The sequence below is a fragment of the Alosa alosa genome, chromosome 14 (genome assembly GCF_017589495.1).
Source record: "Alosa alosa isolate M-15738 ecotype Scorff River chromosome 14, AALO_Geno_1.1, whole genome shotgun sequence".
Taxonomy (NCBI): domain Eukaryota; kingdom Metazoa; phylum Chordata; class Actinopteri; order Clupeiformes; family Clupeidae; genus Alosa; species Alosa alosa.
Genome location: NC_063202.1, coordinates 30,238,226 through 30,262,936, shown reverse-complemented (window position 1 = coordinate 30,262,936; position 24,711 = coordinate 30,238,226). Strand labels below are relative to the sequence as shown.

General features: G+C 49.0%; 1 protein-coding gene across 1 annotated transcript in view; it reads left to right on the top strand.

Annotated features, from left to right (window-relative positions):
• Positions 1-24,711, top strand: part of phlpp2 (PH domain and leucine rich repeat protein phosphatase 2) — a 42,828-nt gene that overhangs the window by 1,938 nt on the left and 16,179 nt on the right. Inside the window, 8 exon segments of the mRNA XM_048262924.1 lie at positions 42-51; positions 54-321; positions 4,083-4,216; positions 14,398-14,588; positions 15,299-15,424; positions 18,502-18,656; positions 21,297-21,443; positions 22,350-22,580. Coding sequence (XP_048118881.1) covers positions 42-51; positions 54-321; positions 4,083-4,216; positions 14,398-14,588; positions 15,299-15,424; positions 18,502-18,656; positions 21,297-21,443; positions 22,350-22,580 — 1,262 coding nt within the window.

Genomic DNA, 24,711 nt, shown 5'->3' with positions numbered 1-24,711 from the left:
TCTGTCTGTCTGTCTGTCTGTCTGTCTGTCCGTCCGTCCAGCGCAACATGAAGCCGGGAGCCGCGGCTGCGTCACCAGGAAGAACCGCTTCGGCTCGCGGGAGCGGGACTGGCTGAAGGGGGACCCCCAGCGGGGCTGTGTGTGCCTGTACGGGGCCACCGAGCCCCAGCCCCCAGCCAGCGGCCCCCAGGCCCCCTCCTCCACCCCGCAGCCCGACCTCAAGCTGGTCCTGTGCTCCACCAGCACCACCGTGGAGGAGCTGTGCGCCCAGAGAGACTGCCAGCAGGGCCTGTACCTGCAGCTGCATGGAGACCTGCTCAGGTAGTTCACGCATTACACACACAGACACCCATTAAGACAGCCTGTCATATATGTTAGTACGTGTTACAGTATGTACAATGATGTTTTATAAATATGGTGTGCTATGTGGATGCTACATTGGTCGTGGTTGAGGTGCCACCCCTTCACTGTGAAGCACTTTGGGTGCATAGATAAACCACCTTATAAATGGAATGGTGGTAATGTGTTGTCTTCTTGTATCCTCTATGGAAAAATGAATGAAGCATGGCACAACGTATACTAAGGTCAAAAGTTCAACATTAAAGTTCACAATCATAATCCTGTACACTTCTTTCATGTCGGATTAAGGAAATTGCCCCTCACTGTCCTCTAGCTGTGGGCCTCCTCATTCTGCATTTGCACTAAGAAACAACTATGTTGTTCGCACACATAGTGGCTTCGCCTAGGATCGAGTCAAGAACAATCCCAGCCCATCAACATTGTGCTTGGGGAATAGTAAAGGGTGGGGTGTAATGTAATTGGCTGTTGAGTTCAAATATCAACAAACTTTTGTGAAACCAAATCCAAATGGCGGACTGCATCTTTAAAGCAAGAAGCAGTGATAGCACATCTGTTTTTATTTTTCCGAAAGCCATTTGGGATAAAAGCGTGTATAGTGTATTTTTGGATGAAGCGAAACAACAAATAGACCGTTCAGGCTATTTTAGAGTGGCCAGTTCTTTTCCACAACACCTCCAGGTCTCATCTGGGCGTGATATTTTCCAGCCGGCCTTTTTGGGCAGTGCGGCCGAGCTGTGCTCCTGGAGTAATGGAACAGTCGTGCCGAGACAGGCTGACCTGCGGAGTGGCATGGCCACTGTCTGACATTATGTGTGACAGCAGGTCTCCAGAATAAACCAGAGCTCCACGCGAGAATGCCACTTAGACAGGCTATAATCTGGTTACACCCACTCTCTGTCTCCCTCTCTCCCTCTCTCTCCCTCACTCACTCATGTTCACTCCCTCCCCCTCTCTCTGTCCCTTTCTCTTTCTTTTCTTGGCTCTTTAGATGAAGCCCAGGAAGTGCTTTTTTACTTGCTGTTAGACTATTTTTGGTGTGATGCTTTGCTCAGTGCACTGTGCAATGCATTAAATAGGTCACTCACGCCAAAATGTCAGCAAAACGAGAAACAAGATCTCCAGCATCCAGTCTCATTCTTTGTCAGGTTCCCCGCAAATCCCACGCCCTGGTGTTGCACGCATTCTCTTGTATTGATTTGCCTGCCTGTGCACATATCGGCTTCTGCTTGAACCCAAAGTGACTTGTGTTCGGTTTATGATGGTTGATGTGTGCTCGACTCTCTGCTGAGGTGTTGAGTTGTGATATCTATGGAGTCTTTACACAAGCAAGCAAGCCAAACAGCTTTCATCAGCTGTGGTGGTTCCTAGCATGAGGCTGGCCTTAGCCTCTGTCGTCACAGTGCTCATAAAAGAGGACTGGTTTAGGGTGATGAAAGTGTGTCATTCTGGTGCCACGTTCCCTCTACTGACTGTTACTCAGCTGCGAAGATGTCAGCACGGCTGTCAAAGCTGTTGTTGAAATGTGCCACATCGTCACCTTTGGGAGTGTAATTCTGTACGGCTCCTTAAGGTTCCGAAGGCTTGACATTTTATAATTCAAATAGGGCAAGTAATATTTCCTGTTTGATTCTCTCTGATTGCATGCTCTTGGAAATATATCAAAAGAGGATTTACGTCATGTGTATGACGTGTGTGTGTGGTGTGTATGTGTGTGTGTGTGTGTGTGTGTCTGTGTGTGTGTGTGTGGGAGCTGTGGGCCAAAGAAATTGACATGGCAGCCTAGCATGGCAGAAGCATACAGATACAGCTCTGAGAGCAGAGTTGTGGCTCCCAGACGAGAGAGACAGACAGACAAGCAGATAAACAAAGCCGACTGACAGACGGAAAGCTCCAGAGTCAGCCAGCTAGAAACACAGATTAATATACTCTTTCTGCCGTTAGGCCGCAAGCTCAAAGCTCCCAAAAACAGTGTGTGTTGATAATAGTGCTGCATGAATAAATAAAAGTGGAAATGAATAAGCAGTTGATGTCACTGCAGATATATGACTAGACTGCATGAAAATACACACAAGCTGAATGAGCTGGATGAACGTATAAAGACAAATATTCTGACAGAAAATGTTGCGTCGGATGAACAGCACCTCCGGTTGGCACCTGGCGCTTGGCTTGTGTCTGTGCATGCACTGATGGAGAGGGGGCCTCCAGTGTCCACTTTCTGCAGCGTCTGCTGAGCCTCCTCTCTGAAGGTGTCCCTGAAAGGAAGACCAGAGTCATGCTTAGTTTCCCCTCTTTTCGCCCTTGCGAGTGACGGGAGTGCTGAAATGGCTGAAATCACATTAGTCTTCAGGAAGTGCTCCAACAGTGGCCACAGGCAGCCAGTGTGGGGTGGGGTTGGGGGGGGGGGTAAAGAGAGTTGGGCTGTGTGCTCTGTAGGGCCAGTTGCATCAGAAGAACTTCAAGAGAGCAGCTGGTGTCTCTGGGCAGCAAATGGCTGTGTTGTGTGTATGGTGTGTCGGTGTGTGTTTCTGTGTCACACTATTTCTTCATATGTCTCTACCAGCAGGACAGGTTATCATGTGCAGTCCATTAATATGCATGAACATTGGTGTACATAGTATGAGCTGTAGCTTTGCCAGAAACCTATGAAAACTCCCCAATTCACCATGACCTGAAAAAGCCTGTGCACACTGGGCTGGGTCGAGGCCATCCTTGACTGGCATGAGCACAGCAGATTATTGCTGCTTCATGCTCAAATGCATGTCAAGGGGTCTGAGGGTCATGCTAGTGTGTTGTTGGGCATGAGTTCTGGTTGTCTGGGCCCATGCTGAGGGCTGAGAGTCACAGGCTGATTGGGATACCCCCTCCCCAGCTGCCCTATGCCCCCCTGCCCCAGACACACACACTGAGGCAATAATAGAAGCTGTTAACAGGATTAACCATTGGAGAGCGAGTTGATGACTTAATCAGGTGAAGGCAGTGTGCTAGCCTAGCAGCCGAGCTGAGGCTCATGAGCCTGGACAGGTCTGAGAGGAGTGAGGGTGAGACGCCTGAATGTGACCTGTATCATCAAATCATGCTCTTCCTCAAGGAAATCCCAGTTCGTACATCACCGTTTAGTATCATTGAGTGCTTTAATGTATACGGGCGGCACTGTGCAATTGGCTTTGATCTCCACAGAAATACTTTGAGACAGTAAGGTGTGAGTATGCTGTTGGAGAATCGCCTCCCTGTCATGTAGCTGAATCATCACATACTCTATGCTGCACATACAACACCCTCATCCTCCACTCTTAAACTGGTATGCTTGTGTGCAGCTAAATGTGTTGATTGAGGTTTGGGTTGAGTTCTTAAACTCACTGCAGTACAGGAAACCTATTGTGTGTGGTTGGGGTGGAGTGTGTGTGAGTTTCCTTTTGGTTTCTCTCATTTAGCCTATAGCCACACTATGCAGATGAAGCTACTCACTATGTTTTTTTTTTTTTGCTTTGGTCAAAAACTTATATAACAGCTCTTACAGCAAGATGTCTTTAATTGTTATCACCAAAAAACATCAATTTGCAAGATTAGCTATCTTATATTAGGCTAATGCTAACTGTGCTGTTTGGCTAATCTGGCTTTTAGCTTAGCATAAACTCTGCATTGCCTTTTAAATGGTGTGTGTGCGTGTGTGTGTTCTCATTTGGGTGTAATTCTCTGATCACTGTCTCTCTGTCTGTCTGCAGGAGGCTGGACCCCTCTGAGCGGCCGCTGCAGATGGTGTATGACTACCTGGCAGCCATGGGCTATGAGGACCCTTTGCGCATCCAGCGGGAGGCCGCCAACTCCGACCTCAGCTGCATGATTCGCTTCCACAGCGGTGAGTGCTCAGCTCACCCCCTCTCCCCCAGCCCCAGCCCCTGTTCTCTCTCCTTCCCTTTTCCCCCGCTCAGGGTTGCAGGGCTGCCCATTTGGGTGATTGGATTCGTCCTTCAGTGTCCGGGGCAGAGTCCGAATGTGTCTCCGCAACACCTAGTGTTGCAAAGTCGGCATCAAGCTCTTGGCCCGATTCTTCCTCAGCTCAAGTTCCTGGAAAGAGCCGGAGCTGATTAGAGTCTGGCTGCCTCATGCCTCCTCCTATGTGCTCAGATGGGTCTGTCTGCCGGAGAAAGGGGAGAGGTTCTGTGCTTATTCAAATCCCCATCCCTTTCCCTAGCAAAGAGATTAGCCTGCACCTTCACTACCCTCTCTGGTTAGGCACTAATAGGTTCATTTGCAAAGAGACAGGGAGAGAGAGAGCGAGAAAGTGGGGAAAGATAGAGGGAGAGATAGAAAGTGGGGAAAGATAGGGGGAGAGATAGAAAGTGGGGAAAGATAGGGGGAGAGATAGAAAGTGGGGAAAGATAGGGGGAGAGAGAGAACACAACTTCTCAGTTGTGTTCAACATATTTGTCCTTTTATGTGTAACATTACAGCTACGTTCATGTCAATAAAGAATTGAATTGAATTGAATTGAACTGAACTGAATTGAGAAAGAGAGAAAGAAACATGGGGAGAGAGGTAGAGAGAGACATAGAAAAAGATATATATATAGGGAGAGTATTGTCAGAGGTTTGTAATGGGGCTTTGGTGGGGTTGGATTGTTGGACATGAGTGTCTACCCCCTGTGTGAGTGGTGTGGGCCTCAGGAGAGCAGGAAAGGGGGCAGAGAGAGGTTAGCACATGATACTCTCAGTGAGAGGGTGACACGTCTACCATAACATCTCACCCTGTTCTTATAGCACATACACACACGCTGATATACATACAGAAACCCTGCGTGCGCGCGTGCGTGTAGATGTCTCGTCAGCAAGCTGTATCACTCTACCACAGACTGTCGCAGGAGGCCAAGTGAGTGTGTGTGTTAACTCATCTGGCTGGAGTGGCTCTGGTGATGTGGAGTGGTGGTGTTTGTGTGTGTGTATGTGTGTGTGTGTTGGTGCTTGAGGATAGCGTGGGAGGGAGACGGAGGGCCATTGCTCAGCTCTATGTGACTGGCCAGCTTGGATCCATCACAGCTGCTGTGCTGTGACCTCTCCTCTCTCTTCTCTTCTCTTCTCTTCTCTCCCTCCTCCTCTCCTCTCCTCTCCTCTCCTCTCCTCCTCTCCTCTCCTTCCCTGATGGATGGCCTGGCCTGGGTAAGCTTTACTCTGTGGCCTGCCAGGGAAGGTGAGATGTATCACATTAGCACACTCAGTCTTCAGGCTGTGTGTGTGTGTGTGTGTGTGTGTGTATATGTATATGTGTGTGGTTTGGCCAGACAAGTTGAATGATCCTCTTAGCGGTCCTGATTGGGTTTTAGCATACAGACAATGCCCCTCTCAATGTTGGAGTGTTGCAATTAATGTATGTGCATTTCATCAGGGAAGGAAAATACTTCAAATTCTCTGATTATAGCCTCTTAAACTTGAATAACTTAAAAACTTAAACTTGAATTCATGAATTTCCTTCATGATGGTAAATTGAGTATCTTTGGTGTTTAAACAGAACAGGGCATTTGAGGACATAATTTTGGGCTTATTATGATCAACATTTGAGAAACAGATGATCAACATTTGTGTTAATGTATTTTATCAATCAAACGACTAATCAGCTAATCAAGAAAATAATCAACAGATTAATTGACTGTGAAAATGATCGTTAGTTGCTGGACCTGTGTCACACATGTGTCAGCTTGCACAAACTACTTTCTGACCAAACTATTGTACTGTGTGCGTGTTTTTTGACGAGTCACCCTCAAACATGTGTGTGTGGGGCAGTCAGTGTGATAATCACTGGGAGGGGCTGTGTGAAAACGCTTGTCACACGCACACCCTCTGCTGTCTCTGTGGGAGGTGGTGGTGGCGGCATGGCAGTCTCTGCTCTTCCCTAGTGGCCTTTATTTCTCTGTCCAGCACAGTCCAGCACGGCATGTCCAATTCACTCATTTCCAGTCAACGGACAGTCCCCTCCCCTCCTGTCCTCTCCCCAGTGGGAGCCTGGCTGCCCGATGGCCCCCAGAGCTGGCCAGGGCTTGGGAGATTTCCCCCTCGGCTTTGTCCGCTCGTGGGAAAGCGGGAGGGCCAGAGAAACGAACGCTGCAGCCAACTCTGGCACCCCCTGGCATCTGGACAGGGCCTCAGTGAGATGGCGGGAAGCGATAGCTGTGCCTGGACAGAGCGCAGTGACGTGACACTGACTCTCCAGAGACGGAATGACCGCACTGAAATCTCTCCCATTTTTTATGCAGTAATGCCGTGTAAGACATCTGCCCATGGGGCTCGTCAGAGTTCAACTCCTCTGTACTGCTAAGTATAAGGCAAGTAATAATACAGGACCTCTCTGTAGGCTATGAATGAATCTGTAGGCTATGAATGCACTGAATGTCTCCTATAGCAACAATAATCATCAGATGATGAGAGCCATTACCTGCTGCAGTAACTTGTTTGCCTTCTGATAGCTCATAATCATGCAGAGTTCATGATCTCAATTTAAATGCTGAAGGCATGCGTTACCAGTATTCAGATGGCTCATGTTTTACGTTGCAAGTTGCTTACAAAGAATGCCATTCAAAAAAAAAAAAAAAACTTCAAAGTTGATGTTGTTGTGCAGTTCATTAAAGCAGTTATGCCTCAGTGTTTTCACTCCAAACAAATTTGTAAATCTGAGTCCAGCCCTGCCCCTCGCTGAAAGATATATGGAGAGAGAGAGAGAGGGGGGGGGGAGCCAGCCATGGCGTGAGGATTAGAGGAGAGCAAACATGCGGGTAGAGAACCTTAATAAATGCTGACTTAATAAAGTGAGGCTCTTTAAGAAAACACACTCGCGAGCACACACACACACACACACACACACACACACACACACACACAGCTCCAGGGCCGGGGGACCAGGGGTCAGTCAGTGCAGCTGCCGCTCCATGGGGCCCCACAGAGCGGAGCAGTGGCGTGCTGCTGGCCCGCCTCCACACAACCCTGGCTCGGGACCGGACCCCCGCTGTACGTGCACCAAACACACACACATGCACTCTCTCTCTCTGTCTCTCACAAACACACACGCACATTCTTATACACACACGACTGCCACACATATATAACACCCACAGGCTTGTATTTTAACGCTCTCTTGCCAAAGCATATTCACATTCCCCTCGCATTTACCTGCATGTCACCACACATTTCTTCCCCATCTCCCCCATTACATAGTCCCCCACACACATACTCATACACACATGCATTCACACACACACACACACTCTCTGAATTCATCCGAAGCCACAGCAACCCTGCACACTGTCTGAAATAAATCATCCCAGGCCAGGGTTTAGTCTCCTAATGAGTTATTGATCTGCCAGCGCCCAGCTTATCACAGAAGAAGATGACAACTAAATAAAGAGTGCAGTGCAGGACGAGTGGCGCAGGGAGACCAGGGAGAGAAAGCGCTGGCTGCTAACGCAAGGCGTGGCCCACTGCTGCATCATGGAGAGCACAGTAGCGTGGGCTGAGGTGCCGCTGCGTTGGAGGAGGTTGGTGGGGTCAGATCCTGAGAGAGATGGGAGGTTGAGAAGAACAGAGGGAAGACCACTGGTCAGACGTTTTTTTTCTGTGTGTGTGTGTGTGTGTGTGTGTGTGGGGGGGACTCGAGTCCCATGTGAATTATGCAGCTGTAGATTCACCACCAGACTCTCTTCAAATCCTCTCTGCCGCCCGTCCTTGTTTGCCTTTTGTTGTCTTAGCATTAGCATGCTAACCCGCGACTTATGAGCCTAGTCATGCGCCAGCAGAGCAAGCTGATGAGCAGGGGGGAAGGGGGTGCTCTGACAGCCATGACTGTGGAAATATCTGTGCCAGGGGACTAAAAGTGCTTGAATTGACCTCTTCGGCTGTGCCCTGATCATCTCGCAGGGGTCAGGGGGGGGTCTTAGGCATGTCTGTCCTGACCCGTGACAGGAAATCGGGGTCCGTTTGAAGCTTGATTGGATTGCCTCAAAAGCAGCCATGGCTTATGAAGGGCTGATAAGTCTGTCACTGAAGGGGGTCTTTATATAATGTGTTTATTATTGCTGAAATGGCAAGCGGCTCTGAGCCCTGGTCTGGAAGTAGAGACTGTTACCCCCCCCCCTTCCACTCTCCCCTGAGCGTCCGGCCTAATCTCCGCAATCTCACCCCATTCAAACATGCTCCGCTATTCATTACTGTCAATCCTGAGGAGTCTCCAGTCAGGCTGCTCCCCATGGGAGTCAAATCATCTCAGGGCATCGGCCGTCTGGAGCCAGCGGAGAGCCAGCTGCTAAAAGAAGATCCGTTTGGACTCGGGAGGACTTCAAATTCCATAGGAGAAAGAAAATATGAAAGTGTTGTTTTTTTCTCTCTCTCTTTTAAAGAGGGCCCTCTATGTTTTTCTTCAGTGCCTCTCTCGCTCCATTTTTCTGTTTGCTGTATTGGATTTGTATGGACAGTAGACCGGAGAAAAGAAAAAAGCATTTGCTCTGCTACATGAAGTTATACTGTAGCCTGAGAAAATGATGCAGTCTCTGCTTAACAGAGTGCATGGATGATGACTACTGTAGGCATCTTATGCTCCACCAGGCTTTGGTGAGGATGTCTCTGATAGCAAAGTGTCATTTGGCTCTAATGAACCCTGTGACTGCACTGCAAATGAAATGCTGCTCCTTGCAATTTTACCACTATTTGTCACAGACTTAGTGTCCACATGATAGGGACAACACACAACACGTCACTTTCACACAATCTCAGCATGTTTCCGCTGAGGTACTCCTATATTTAGTAACATGATTCAAATTCACACTTAAGTGTTCCTCTCTCAGCCCCTCAACAGCCAGAGCACACAGTCCTATTCCTGTTCATGGGGGTGAAAGCCTTCGTTTTCATTCAGGTCATTTCCAGCCTGATTAACGCCGTCATGGAGCAGTGCCCCTCTTAGTAAGACCTCACCTCGGTAACCCAGCCAAGCACTGCTGTCACCAGCGCACCAGGGCTGAGCTGAAGCGTGGAAGGAGGGAGGGAGGGAGGGAGGGAGAATAGAAGAGAGAGAGAGAGTTTGCGGTATGGGGAAGGAGAGGGTAGAGGAGGAGAAGGGAGGGAGGGAGGTCAGCGAGGAGATTCTGTGATCCGTCACTTGTCGTTGCGGTTTTGGCAGGCTCTCTGTAGTGGAAGTCCGGGTGGCCGTGCCAGCCGGGAACCCAATTAGACATGCCCTCTCTCTCTCTGTCCCTCTATTAGTCCTCTCTCTCTCTCTCTCTCTCTCTCTCTCTCTCTCTCTCTCTCTCTCTCTCTCTCTCTCTCTCTCTCTCTCTCTCTCTCTCTCCCTCTCTTGCTGTGGCTGCAGGGCCTGGTCCTGGTCCTGCTCACCTCACATCCGGGCCTCTACCGCCGCAGTGCCAAACACTCGAGCAGATGCCGACGGTGTCACCCTAAACGCTGTGTCACCGTAGCCGCCGTCTGTGTCACTCTGAGCCCTGCTTGGATACTGTATAATCAGGCCACCAGCACCTGTGTTCCAGAACTCTCTGGAAGAGTGTCACTGCCAGGGGCTGTGGCTGCATTTCATACTTATTTATTGAGCGGTGGCCAAAGATATTTGTGTTTTTTTATATTTATAGGCACATTTAACTTAGCTAATGGCTAAAACCTTAAAGGAGAATTCCGGTGTGATATTGACCTAAAGTGTATTGAAACATGATACCGAGTGTGAACATATGTCTCATAGCCCATCTCGGCTTGTCCCCTGCACTCCAAAATCTGGCGCTAGTTAGCCGATGCTACCAACAGCTTTTTCAATAGTGGTGCTTCGGCTTTCGCAACTGGAATCCATGCATTTCCACTGAATTATTTTTGGAATCTGATCCCTTATCATACCTGTTCATTCTTACTCGTTGCTCGACTTATCGTGACTAAATTCAAGATGGCTGCAAACGCTAAACTTCGTGAAGATACTGTCTGTATAAATCGTCTTGTAAGTAAACTACCAGTGCTTTTTCAAAGTTTTCAATGTCTCGTTTTAAATGTCAGGGCCCTCGGAAGTCTACCAATGAAGTGTGGAGATACATTGAGCCTCGTAAATGGGTGTAAAACAGTGATTTATTTGCATGGCTAGCCCGATGCCAAAGCACCACTATTGAAAAAGCTGTTGGTAGCATCGGCTAACTAGCGCCAGATTTTGGAGTGCAGGGGACAAGCCGAGATGGGCTATGAGACATTCGTTCACACTCGGTATCATGTTTCAAAACACTTTAGGTCAAAATCACACCGGAATTCTCCTTTAAAAAAGTCAATAAAGGGTCATTCCTTTGGCTGAGTTTCTCAAACTACTGTTTTGAGGAACTCCATATGGTTATTTTTTGTTGTTGTTTTTTTGGCCTCACCCTACCTGCATATGCGTGTGGCCAGCCATGTTTATATCACCTGTGTGTGGCCAGCCATGTTTATATCACAGGTAAAGCAATTACTTGTAGCAAACAACCCCCATTCACCAAATACATGAATGAATGTGGGGTTTCTTTGGCACAGGTCTGAAGATCAATGCCCAATCGGTTGGCAGTATCTCCAAGGCAGAGGGCTCTCCATCCTGGCCCAGGGGGCTTCCTCTGCTGAGTTACAGCAATTACTTCATCTCTCCGTCAGCCTGGCACAGCCTGGCCCAACCCTCCCCTCCCCTCCCCTCCCCTCCCCTACTTACTCAGACTGGGGCGTCCAGGGGGATGTCCAATTTAGAAATGCTTGTTGACATCCTTCAGGATAGTCAAAAAGGTCAAGGACGTAAATTTGATTTCAAGGACTCTTTTTTTTTTTATACGCTGCGTAATGTGTGTGTATAAATAGCTGAAAAGTAAAAGGCTGTTGTCCTTGATTCTCTTTCAGAGCTCCTGCATGCTCTGAGCTCAGGGAATACGCACGTCTAGTGCTGCCACTACTGTTTAAATGGCTGAAGAGCTTACACATTTCTTAAAAACATATTTTTCATGTTAAATCCATTTCAAAAATAGTTGATGATAACGGACACAGTGCTGCTGTCTTTTGCTGAAAGCTTTTGGAGATTGTCTTTGAGCTTTGTGCCAAAGAGGCTGATAAGAATTATTCCTTTTAGTCATTGCTGTATTGTTCTCGTGAAATCCAGGGTCTAACTATAATAAAAGGGAAAAAAGAAAAACTCTATAAAACTATAAGGGAAAAGTTTTGTTTTCCTCATAGATTGGTTCATCTCTCTATACTGTGCTAAAAGAGAATGATTATCCATTCTGCATGTCTTTCTGGCAGTGTGACTGTCTGATGGTTACTGATTCATAACAATGATTGTATTATCACACAGCCTAGTAGGCTGTCCAGTCTCCCTGTACTGCCCTGAGGCCTTGTCTTTGGTACTGCATGTCGTTAGCCCTCACACAGTCTAGCACACACACACACACACACACACACTGTCACACAGTCACACATGCCCTCATAGTGGAAAAGCAGAGACCGAGATGGGCAGCAGTGGGGCCGTGAGATCCTCTCGAATGCGCACCAGAGGCCGACGGGTCAGCCATCCCTCTTCATCGCTCTCCAGCTCCTCGTAGCGCCCCCAGACAGCCGTGGCATGCGAGAGACAAACGGCTGCCTGGCACCTTCTCACCGCCCGCCACGCCTCTCCTCCACCCTGCCCCCCTCCCCCCCACCTCCCTGAGTCCGAGTCGGGAGAGCAGATCGCAGACGGTCGATATGTCAGCTCCTGGGAGTCTGATATGAGCTATTAACAAGACCCATATCACACCATATCTTATGTGATGAAATTCACCATAGGAAAGAAATGAAAGTGTGTGTGTGTGTGTGTGTGTGTGTGTGTGTGTGTGTGCGTGTGTGTGTCTGTCTGTCTGTGGTACGTGCAACTGAGCGTCCTTTGTGCTTCTAAGACTGGCAATTAACCTGAGTGTACTTTGGGTGTTGGCGCAGGCGGCCCCCCTGTTTGATGTGTCCTTCAGAGTCCCAGCTGAAGCTCCAAACATAATTAGATTGAAAGAGGGGAGTTTAATGTGACAAAAGCCCTGGCTCATTCCTCACCATGACTGATGCATCTGGGTTAGGCCATCACTTGAGAGAGTCCACAATCTCACTTCACCCCACCACAACGTACGTGTGTGTGTGTGTGTGTGTGTGTGTGTGTGTGTGTGTGTGTGTGTGTGTGTGAGAGAGAGAGAGAGAGTGTGTAGAGGTGTGTGTTTGGGGGAGTAAGATTATACTGAGATACTTTTGGAGTTTCTCTGTAATATTTACTTCAGTATTTGAGCAGGGATTAGGAAGAAGTGCCTGTTCACAAACATAAAAGATTTGCACTTCTCTGAGCACTTCCCTCTTGAACACAATCAGAGCAGCATGGGTAGGCTATTCTTTAAGTGACCTAGACTGACCTCCTATAGCCTATACTGTGCATCGTAACCGTAACGGCCAATAGAGAAAACGGCACTGAGCACTCTCGAGCTCCTTTCGGTGTTGCTCTGATAAAACAGACATGTCAGACAGACACACTCAGACGCACGCATCTCTGACTAGAGGCTGAACCCGCCTAACAATGTTGTCACACACACAAGGGGCATGATGTAACCAGGCAGTAAAACCCTGTCCAAGGGAGCAATCCGCTCTGGCTGTGCATCTAAAAGACTCTCAGAGCAGGAGCTTTGCCCCTGCTTTGTGCAGTGAGATTAAGAAATGGGGTGTGGGGGCCTATGAGGTGCTCATGATGTTATCACTTGCAGGCCAGTTGAAGATTGTCCATCCTTTTCTTAGGCTGCTCGAAGCCGATTGACCTGTATCTGATTACACATACACACATACACCCCCCGACACACGCGCATACACACACACACACATATGCACAGACCTTGATGACAGCGCAAGGGGTTTGTGTCACCGTGAGCTGACCAGTGCAGGTGACATCATTTGCTGGCAGGCTGTGTATACCCCTCCTCCCCTACTGAGCAAGCCCCTGGTGCACACTGCATATGGTATTAATTAGCTTGTGTGTGTGTGTGTGTGTGTGTGTGTGTGTCTGTGTGTGAGTGTGAGTGTGTACACGTTCTATTCAAATTGTGTCCCTCACCCCATGGGGGAGGTTTTCTGTTTCCAGACCACTTTGTGTGAGCAAACGTGGGTCTAGATGTTGTATGCCTATCATGGGCTGGATGTGTGTGTCTCTAAGTGGTTTTGTAAACCATACACCATAATATAGGAGTCAACAGTTTCAATGGCATGTCTCATTGACTGTACTAAGTGTACTTTGTGTGTATCAACAGTCAATACCCTGCTTTATCTCTAGGCACATACACAGAGTTTATTGTGTATGTTTCTTTGTTTTGTGTGTGTTTTAGGACAGCAAAATTAAGTGTTTATTCGATAAGTTGTCAGTTATTGAATTACATTACATTACATTTGGCTGACGCTTTTTAACCAAAGCGACTAACAACATGGTAAACAGTAAGTTTTAGAACAATTCTCACCATTTTAGGACAGTTTAAAAGAACATTAGAGTACAGTAAGAATAAGTGCGTCGGTGAGTGCTGTTTTTAACAGTTACTTGTCAGTTTAAAATCAGCAACTATTTTGGTAATCAGTTAGTCAGTTTGTGCCATTTTAAAGGAAAATACTTCAAAATTCTCTGATTATAGCTTCAAATAACTTGAATATTTCCAGCTTTACTTACTCTTCAATGATGGTAAATTGAATATATTTGCTGTTTGAACAGAACAGGGTATTTGAGGACATCATTTTGGGCTTATTATGATCAACATTTGGGAAACAGATGATCAACATTTGTGTTAATGTATTTTATCAATCAAACAACTAATCAGCTAATCGAGAAAATAATCAACAGATTAATCGACTGTGAAAATAATCGTTAGTTGCTGGCCCTAGTGCGTGTGCACACATGTGTCAGCTTGCAGCTTGAACTACTTTCTGACCAAACTGTTGTACTGTTTGTTTGTTTATTTATTTGTATGTATGTGTGTGTGTGTGTGTGTGTGTGTACACACACATCTGTACACCCCCTCAGAGCGTCCAGTGAACGTGGACCAGCAGGAGCGGACGCTGCTGAAGGGTGTGTTCAGTGTGCGCAAAGGCAAGACGCAGCTGCACAAGTGGGCGGAGCGGCAGGTCATCCTGTGCGGCACCTGCCTCATCGTGGCCTCTGTCAAAGACTCCCTCACCGGCAAGATGCACATCCTCCCCCTGGTGGGGGGCAAGGTGAGGGGGGGCAGGGGGCCAGAGGGGGCACACGTGGGCTGGAGGCGAGGGGTGGGGGACGTGGGTGGGTGGATGGGTGCACGGGGGTTCCTCTCTTCTCTCTGTTCTCCATCCACTACTCACACGCGGGGTCAGAGCCTGCCCCGGCTCCAGAGCAGATACAACAACACAGCTGCACACAAGAACACTCATGTGTAGTCACACACACACACACACACACACACACACACACACACACACACACACACACACACACACACACATCCGAGCAATATGAATACAAACATGAAGATCCATCATAAACATGTTTTGCACACAAAAACACCAGACTAGGATAGAAATGTAACACTTATATTTAATGCCACATACATTAGCCTACAGTAGAAGAATGAAATCTATCAATTGCACGTTTTGAGAAATTGAGATTGTCTCTCTATTCAGAGTTTATGTTCAACCTTTGAATCCTTTATTTTTGTTTTGAACCACTTGAACTTCCAGTGTCATTTCAGCCAACCTTGTGGCATTTGTCTGTATGCGTGCGTGGGTGTGTGTGTGTGTGTGTGTGTGCGTGTGCGTGCGTGCGTGCGTGCGTGCGTGTGTGTGTGCGTGTATATGTGCGTGTGCATGCGTGCGTGCGTGTGTGTATATATATGTGTGTGTGTGTGCGTGCGCGTGCTTGCGTGCTTGCGTGTGTGCGTGTGTGTGTTTAGGTGGAGGAGGTGAAAAGACGACAGCACTGTCTGATGTTCAGCTCGGCGGGGCCACAGGCACAGGCCTATTTTGTGAACTTTGACACGCTGGCAGACTACCAGCGGTGGCATCGGCAGGCATCGAAGGTAAGCCCGCCCACACACCCAGCTGCCCGCGTACGACACCCACTCACCTCTCACCTCCATCTTATCTTATCTCATTAGGGGAAATAAAATGGAGGGAGGGAGAGAAGGAGAAAGAGAGAGGGAGGGAGTGGGAGGGAGAGGAGGAGAGAGAGAGAGAGGGAGGGAGAGAAAGAAAGAAAGAAAGAAAGAGAGAGGGAGGGAGAGGATGGAGAGGAGGAGAGACTGGGGGCAGTTGTTGATTGCTTGTGTTGTCCACAATTGGACCTCCTATAGAGGACAGCTTTGGCTTAACACCAACTTCACCTGAAGTTTGGAAAGTGCTTTCTTCACTGACAGTGTGTGTGTGTGTGTGTGTGTGTGTGTGTGTGTGTGAGTGTGTGTGTGTGTGTGTGTGTGTGTGTGTGTGTGTGTGTGTGTGTGTGGGTGTGTGAGTGTGTGTGCGTGGGTGGGTGGGTGATTGTCTTGCACATTGATTGAGAAAGAGAGGGAGAGAGAGTGTGTGTGAGGGGTGGAGGGAGGGACACAGCTAATGGCTTATCTTCCCTCTCTCCCTCCACGTCCTCTCTGTTCTAGTCATGTTCCTGTGTCTCTGATTGGGTAATGAATTACATTCCCCTCCATCCCTCCCTCTCTCCCCAACCCTCCATCCGTCCCTTTCCCCCTCTCCTTCACCTCCTCCTCTCGGCCCTAACAAGCTCTGAATGCATGTGAATGCCTCAGCTGAGGCATGAGAGAGAGAGAGAGAGAGAAAGAGAGAGGGAGGGAGAGAGAGAGAGAGGGAGGGAGAGAGAGAGACCCAGGAGAGGACAAATACTGAAGAGCCAATTATCATGGCGATGCTGGTGAGTCAGGGGCTGGGCAGACAGAGTAGAGAGACCCGCAGCCACAGACGAGGTGGAGGAAGGAGGCACCAAAGATGGGGCATGATGGCATCAGGGAGGGGGACAACGTTACACAGACAAGAGCAGAACGGTTATTTGGAGAGACAGAGGTTGTGGAGAGAAGGGGGGCACATGCCAGTCCATCATGCATGAGTCATGTGCCCTTCTCTTTTAGTTCTGCTTGTGGGTGGGTGTTTTTGCATCCTCTGTGCGTGGTGGGAGGGTTGTGTGTTTGTGTGTGTGTGTGGGAAGGAATGGAGCCTTGGAGAAGATGACTTTGTAAATGTAGGCTGGGCCTCTGCCTCTGCCTCTGCTGCACTGGGAGGTTCATTGGGCTAGCAAGGGCCTTCTGCAGGTCACTTCAGCTTCCAGCAGCACAGAGAGGTTTCTGCTTTGAAAAGGAGAAGTGTTAATGTGTTGTAAATATCAGACCCTGTGATCATGCTTTACTCACACGTTACTTTGCTAGTGGTAGCAATTTATATTTGGAAACATACACAGTGCTCTCATTTGGATTGCCTGTTTAGATAGATTTTGGCAACATTTGCATGGCATGAAGCTGGGGAATCTGCTTAATCAGAAAATGTAGATTAATGTGTAAGCAGTGGAATATGGGGGGTGTGACATCAATACAGAAGATGGCATTATAGCATGTTTAAGGCAGTTAAGAAAGAGAAGTGTATGTGTGTGTGTGTTGGGGGGGCTGCAGCCACTACTGTTGGCCACTGGTGTGCTGTGAGCTGTGGAGATGGACTGAGTGAGTTTGTGATGAAGCTGTCTGACTGCAGCTCTGCTCGGCTCAGCCTGTCCACGCCCTGACACACAGCACTCACAGCTACCCTGCAGTCTCCCTCCTTCCTCTCTCTCTCTCTCTCTCTCTCTCTCTCTCTCTCTCTCCCTCTCCATCCCCTTACTCCCTCAAACATACAGCACGCAGCACTCATTGCTCCCCTGCAGTCTCGCCCTCGCTCTCTCTCTCTCCCTCTCTGCATCCCCTTACTACATATTTCTTGATTCTTTTCTATTTGTCTACCTGCCTCTCTTGTCACTCTCTCTCTCTCTCCATTTTTCTCCTTTTTCCACTCTCTTTCATCCCACCTTCTGCTTCTTAATAACAAATACATTTTCGGACCTCTTAGTCCCCCCCTCTCCTCTCTCTCTCTCTCACTTCCTCTTATCTCTTGGTCAGTCTTACTGCTCATGGAAGAAAAACAACTGGGTGTTTGTGTGAACTGCGGCCCGTTTCCGCCTCTCCGCTGGCCGACTTCAAAGCCGTACAGTGTTCACAAAGCGCCACAGAGCCTCCAGTGCGCAGGCCAGAGAGGCTGTGATGCAACAGCAGCACGCCTCAGTGATCTGCCGGAGTCTGCCACAGTAAGCGGCTGTGTTCTCCTAGATAATCTCAGCAGAGCTGATGTCACTGCTTCAACCACTGAGAAATTGCAGCTAAAAGGAGGTGTATTTGCTGTTGTAGGTGTCTTCATATAGAAATCAACATCGAAGTAGGAGGGAGATGCTGGGGGGGGAGGGGGGGGCAGCTTTTGTCAAATACAGGAGTATCCTTTAAACCTTGAATGGAAACTTTGAAAGAAACATGCTGGAAATCATTGTCTTGACTGTTCCATGTACCGGTACTGTGCACAGTAAATGGAAATGAGACCTACAGATATGGACACACATACACACACACACACACACACACACACACACACACACACACACACATACACACACACTTGTACAGGTTTCTAATAAAAAGAGGGTTAGTCAGCCTCTTTTGACTGAGTGTAGATCACAGGGTCCTCACATGGCTTCTAGTCTGGACCGCTGGCTGATGATTGCATGGACATCAACAGCTACTGTTTCACTCATGCCACTCTTACTTATGTGTGAATGACTGGGCATTTATGAGCAGTAATCACATATGAAGCCTTTCCTGGAAAAGTCCCTGAGAATCATTGACTCATCATGGTCCATTTCAGTCGACCAAATGGACGGACAGACATTAACATGACCTCACATGTTTGTTGCTCACCTATTAATCCTAAGTCATTGTGTTTGTGTGTGTGTGCGTGTGCGTGTGCGTGTGCGTGTGCGTGTGTGTGTGCGTGTGCATGCATGCGTTTGTGTGTTTGTGTGTGTGTGTGTGTGTGTTTGTGCATGTGTGTGTGTGTGTGTATCTTGCCCATCCTCCAGGTGGTGTCTCAGACCATTAGCCTGGTTGACCTGTCTTGCTACAGCCTGGAGGAGGTGCCGGAGTACCTGTTCTACAGCCAGGACATCACACATCTCAATCTACGGCACAACTTCATGAGGCTGGAGGGGCCGGGAGGCCTGCTCAACTTAACTAGGTAAGGGCAGTTCACACTGGCCCAAGCACTGCCTGTATCTGCATGCCCACTACGTTCTTGTGGATGTGTCCAGGGAGTCAGAAGTAAAGATGGTTAGATACATGGTCCAGATTTAGACCACGGGCAAAGTGCAAAATCTGGGAACAAGCAATATGTCTGGTGCATGAACTATAGCTATGGCATGTGGGAGCGTTGAGTTGATCCACCGATGTTTGTGCTTGGATCTCAACTACCCACTACATCCACTCTGTTCCCCATAGACAGGCTAGGATGCTACATCGATACAACATGAAGTTTACTGTGTTGCTCACGCATATGAAGTAAGACACCCTGGGGAGAGGAATTTATTTGTACCGATACTACATGTGCCCGTCATTCAAGTGAGGGCTCCTTTCTTGGACATGTTCTGCGGTAGCTTGAGCAGAGAGTGTGTCTGCAAAGGTGCAGGGGGAGTGTGAATAAGAAAAAAGCTGCATCCCTCAGGGGATCTTTTTCATGCACACTGCTGTGTGTGCGCGTGAACCGAATAACCGAGCCGAGTAAGCACACAATAGCATCCTGTTGATTGGGAATGGGTCCCCAGCTCTGACCAAACATGAACAAAACAAGCTTTGACAGTCTGACACACATCCACGACACGCACCGCTGAATGCGTCGACAGAGACACGCAGAGCACCACGCTCCCGTCTTGCGTAATGTTGTGTACGTTGCTAAGATTTCGGAACGTGATGTGTTTGCTCGGCTGCGCCTTGCGTAAGAGGGATCAGGCAGCCGCTCAGGCTGGCGCTCGGCCCTAATGTTCGGAGCTCTGGGTGGACCCTCTGCGGTCACTCGCTCAGAGTGTTTGTGCTTGTCCTAATGGAGGAGGCCCAGGCAGAGCAGGGCAGTGTCCTTCTCCTCCGTGGGTCAGCAGAGACACTTAGCGCCACGCCCGCATGCAAACAGGACCTATTAAAAACGAGTCGTAAGTGGGCATCCGCACAAGAGAGACGACGCTATTAAATGTTAATCATCAACTAGCCGTAGCGTGTTATTGTTGCAAGGCCGTCATTAGAGCAAAGCTGAGCCATAAGTGGGTTGTTTGTATGTGTGTGAGAGGGAGAGAGTGAGGGAGAAAGAGAGAGGAGGAGAGATAGAGGAATGAGAGATGGAGGGGGAGAGAGAGGAAGAGAGAGGAGAGAGAAAGAGGAGGAGAGATAGAGGAGTAAGAGAGGGAGGGAGAGAGAGGAGGAGAGATGAGGAGAGAGAGAGGGAGGGAGAGAGAGAGATAGAGAAGAGAGAGGGAGGGAGAAAGAGAGGAGGAGAGATGAGAGAGAGAGAGAGAGGGAGGGAGAGATATGGGCTGAGCAGAGGGCACACGAGTGAGGAACTCCTTCTGACAGACACGGAGTGATTTTACACATCGTTACACCTCGCCTGCTCTCACTCTCCCCTTCCGCCTGGCCCTCCCTCCCTCTCTCTCTCTCTCTCTCTCTCTCTCTGCCCTCCCATCCTTCTCCATTTCCCTGTGGCTCTCTTTTGTCATATTTCTCTCCTTCTCAGTGCATTCTCTTTGCCCCATCCATCCCTTTCTCCCTCAGTTTTTCACTCAGTCTCTCTTTTTCTTCGCAACTGTCAACCTCATTTTTTCTGCTTGTCTGTCTCTCTCTCATGCTCTCTCTATTGTTTTCCCTACCTCTCTCACGTCAGTTCTCTCTCTTTCTCTCTCTCTCCCTCCCTCCATACTCTGTCTCTCGCTCCCTCCACCATGGCAGTATATTTAGTAAGCCCCTGTCGTAGGCACTGTGGTCTGCTGGTTGGGGGTGGGGGGGGGCAGGGTGCGGGGCGGAGTGCCTGGGAGAGGCAGGGGAGGATACGGTCTGAACTCAAACATATGCTGTGACTCAGGCTGGCCAGCCACCTCCATGGCTGACAGGATGCTAGGGAGAGGGGCGGTGGACAGGCTGACAGGGGGAAGGTGTGTGTGTGTGTGTGTGTGTGTGTGTGGTGTGGAGGGAGGAGGGGGGCCATTACCGCTTATTTCTTCTGCATGGCTACATTCATTACCATCCACTTACCCAGCCCTCAGCCACAAGCGAGCCACAGAGATGGTGCAGAGGAAAGGGGCCGAGCTGCTCTGGTGTGTCTGTCTGTGTGTGTGTGTGTTGGGGGTACCGATCGCTTGGCAAGGTTCTCAGGCTCAAGACTCTGGTCTGTACAGGCGTGTAGCTGCTGGCTACAGGCTTTGTGCAGAATGAAAGGCTGTGTACATCACCAGTTTGGTGAGAGATTATGTGTAGGTGTCAGTTGGATCATGTAGGACTTTGTGTGTGTGTGTGTGTGTGTGTGTGTGTGTGGGCTGCTCTGGGTCTTGGTTCGCTAGTCTAAGGCAGCGTTAGTCACCCATCCGTGAAGAGAACTGTGAAAATGTCAGTGGCCCATTGTAACGAGGTCGCCAGAGCCACCGGACCAATTACTGAGAACACGGCTGCATGCCCTTGCACATTTGCCCTGAGACAGGTTACCTGATAGAAACCACCAGCATTCATAATGTGTTCCCCCATGTGCGCGTGTCAGAAAAGAGGAAGCATGAACTGGTTTTACCACCCTGTCAATATATCACCTATTCATTCTTTGTGCTTCGTGTTTTCTTTCCCACAGATTTTCCCAGCTCAAGAGCCTCAATCTCTCGCACAACCGCCTGGGTGTGTTCCCCGAGTCCGTGTGTGAGATCCTGACCCTGACCGAGCTCAACCTGTCCTGCAACGGCCTCCACACGGTGCCGGAGCGCATCAGCAACCTCCAGAGGTATGACACACACACACACAAAAACACACACCTCATCATGAGCACAACTCCACACCACGGAACATACACCATAGCCCCACTTAGTAGGCCCTGGGGGAAAGTCACGCTTCACTTCAACATAGTGCAGTTTAAACACTCATACGTGTGCAAGGTCCAAGGAGAGAGGTATATGCTGGCTGCTTCAAGGACAGTCATTAGTAGAACAGAAAAGCAAGGCCAGCCAAGGCTAAGGTGAAATCAGTCCTCTCAGGTGACAGCCCCTCTCTCCCTCCATCCCTCCCTCCCTCCCTCCTTCCTCGCATTTGAGCATGTTGGATTTTCCACTTTTCCGCTCCTCTTGGTCTTGTTAACTCCTTTCTCTGTCATAAGACAGGTCTGGAGCAGTGCTCTCTCCCTGTGGGTGAGGGAAATGCCAGTGTATGATAATGGAGATGATAAAGGTGTTGAATAATGACTTCATTTGCCTACTGATGAGGAGACATTTTATGCCGTGGAGTCATCTGGATTTCGCCAGACTCTGACCCGCTCCAACTACTGCCTGAGTATTTATTTATTTCATAATTTATTCATTCCATGCAAGGGCCCTCACATCCCCCCGTTCAGGCTCTTTCTGCACACTCTCTCTAATTTAGCCACTGAAATGCAAATGCAATAAAGGTCAGCTGTTTTTGTCAAGCAGTCAGGTGAAATCAAGCTTTAAACACAGCCCAGCTTTAGCGCTCCCAGTTGGGTCGGATCAGAACAGCAGGGGCCTCCACCATGACAACGCCGCTGAATGGATTTCACATGTGCTACTGCACTGTTAATGTTTAAACACATCTCCTGCTCTCCTGCGTGGATGATTAAACAGTATGATAAATGGCTGTATACTGACCTGTGTGTTTTGTGCACTGTGTATTTCCTAAGCCTGCAGACCCTCTCCCTGGATGGCAATCACCTGAGCTCCCTGCCAGAGGAGATGGGTGGCCTGACACAGCTCTGCAGCCTGAGCCTCTCCTTCAACGACTTCCCCCACGTCCCCGCTGTGCTGGAGAAGCTGACCGCCGTCGACAGGCTGGCCATGGCCGGCAACAAGGTGGAGACACTGATGCTCAGCGCCCTGGCCAGGATGAGCCACCTCAAGAGCATCGACCTACGGTGGGCCAGAGGGGACACACTTAACCTGTCTCTATCTTGGTCTCACTCCAATCCCCCCGTCTTTCTCTCTCTCTCTCTCTCTCTCTCTCTCTCTCTCTCTTCCAGTCTTTTCTCATTCCCTCACTTTACTTCCCCTCTTACTGTGTTCCCTGCCCTGCAGTTAATACTCTGGCCAGTCTCTGCATGCATAATGTGCACTCAATCCTGGGTGGTAATGTAATAAGTGGGCCCATCAGGAGATGGGTTGGGAGCCTGGCAGCTCACTGGAGGCTAAATGCATGCTCTCTCTCTCTGAGAGCCCTCCCCGACGTGGCTGTGAGCTTCATGACAGAGTCTCATGAACCTCTTAATCCTCGCCTTCCTCAGCCCTCTGTCCAATGAATAAGATTTAGCCATCGCTTATCGGGGTCTTTCTCCCTCTTTCTTTCTCTCTCTCTCTCTCTGTCCATTCCTTTGTTCTCGGGATGGTCTGCCCTCTCCCTTTCTTCACCTTGTAAGCTGGTTGTTCTGTTTTGGGAGACTAGGTTGTGGATTTATTGGGGTTCTGTGCCACAGCTGGAGTGGATTACACCAGCAGACCGCCTCATAAACGAGAGCCAGCACTGATGTCTTTGTCCATAACATGTCTGGACATCATCAGGGATGGACAGGGCTGGAGAGAGAAAGACAGAAAGAGGCTGGTCTAGACAGTCCCAAGGCCACTGGGTGGCGGGGACTGCAGGGAGCTAGCTAGGCTAATGGAAGTAGAAATGAACATGAGGGCACATTGGAAAAACAGAGTGAGTGAGGAGTTAAAGAGTGAGGGAGAGATTTAGGGGCCCAGTACTTAGGAGGATTACAGCGGCGTTTGTACTTCAGGTTCACAGAACTCCAGATCCTAAAGGTAGCAGCCAGCTTTGAGATGATTCCAGGAAGAGCTTACATAAGCACCAGATGTTTCCACCACATGCTTGAGCACGTATGCAGAGAGAGAAACCAGCGTGTCACGAACGCGCTCATCACCAGGGGCTCAGGGTGAGCTCACCATGGCCTCTGAGGCTCCTCGCCGGCGCGATTACGGCCGGTGTTTGAGCAGCTGGAGGGGATCGGGTACGGTGGGGAGAACCACCAAGCCTTCCCCACGGCGGCTAGCCAGAGACAGAGCCCGGTCTTTGGATGGCCTGACTGCCGTGTCCCACAACAATACCACAGCAGCACCCCCATCGTGTCCTCAAAAAAAAAACCTGGAATGGCCCCAGAGCCCCCAGACCCAAACAATGAGCGATGTGATGCAAATGTGATGCATGTCAGATGATGATTGAGGTGGCGTAGGAGAGAGTTTATGGAGAGTTTAGAACCGCACGGGTTCTGTAGGCTGAGAATGCTGAGGCGAGGCAGACAAAGCTGCCGTTGAGCGCCACGATGCAGGCAAGAGGGTCAACACTGGAGTCACTGTTCTGGCCTGACTATGAAGTGGGCAGAGTCATTCATCTGTGTCTGTGCACTCTTTATTCGTGCTGCATTGGTGTATTGCTATCCTGTCTGTCTGTCTGTCACCTCTTCCGTCCATTCAACTGTCCTCAGAGCTGTTTTGTTCTAGTCAAGATGTACTGGCCTGGTGCCATCTGTCTGCCTGTAGAAGTGCATTATTGTGCTCTTTCACTATACGGAGGTGAACAATGATGGAATCTCTGTGCAGACGTTTAAAAAATTACTGTTGATGTAGACTTAGGCATATTTTGCCTACCAGTATGAATCTAATCCCATCACCGCACCAGGCCCTCTTGTAGACCTCCATGTTGAAAATGAATCGGCTTTTCTTTTTTCTTGTCAACAGCATCTTTCATAGTACCCAATGCAATATCAGGTGTTTTACAGTGAAGTACATTTAAATTACAGTGTGTGCTAATAGGTATTTGTTTCCCAGGTTAAAGTGGGTGTTTTGGCTGGTAGATTACACTCAAGTGTGACTATTAAATCATTTGTTTTGGCATCCTGACGAATATCCTGGGATGCTCGGTGGTTCTGTAATCAACAGCAGAACTTTAAATCCAGTCTTGCACCAACGCGTTATGTTCCTGGCTGTAAATGATGTTGTGTGCTTAGAGCACTGTGACGAGAGGCTGCACTCCTGCCGAGGCCAAGTTTTGTG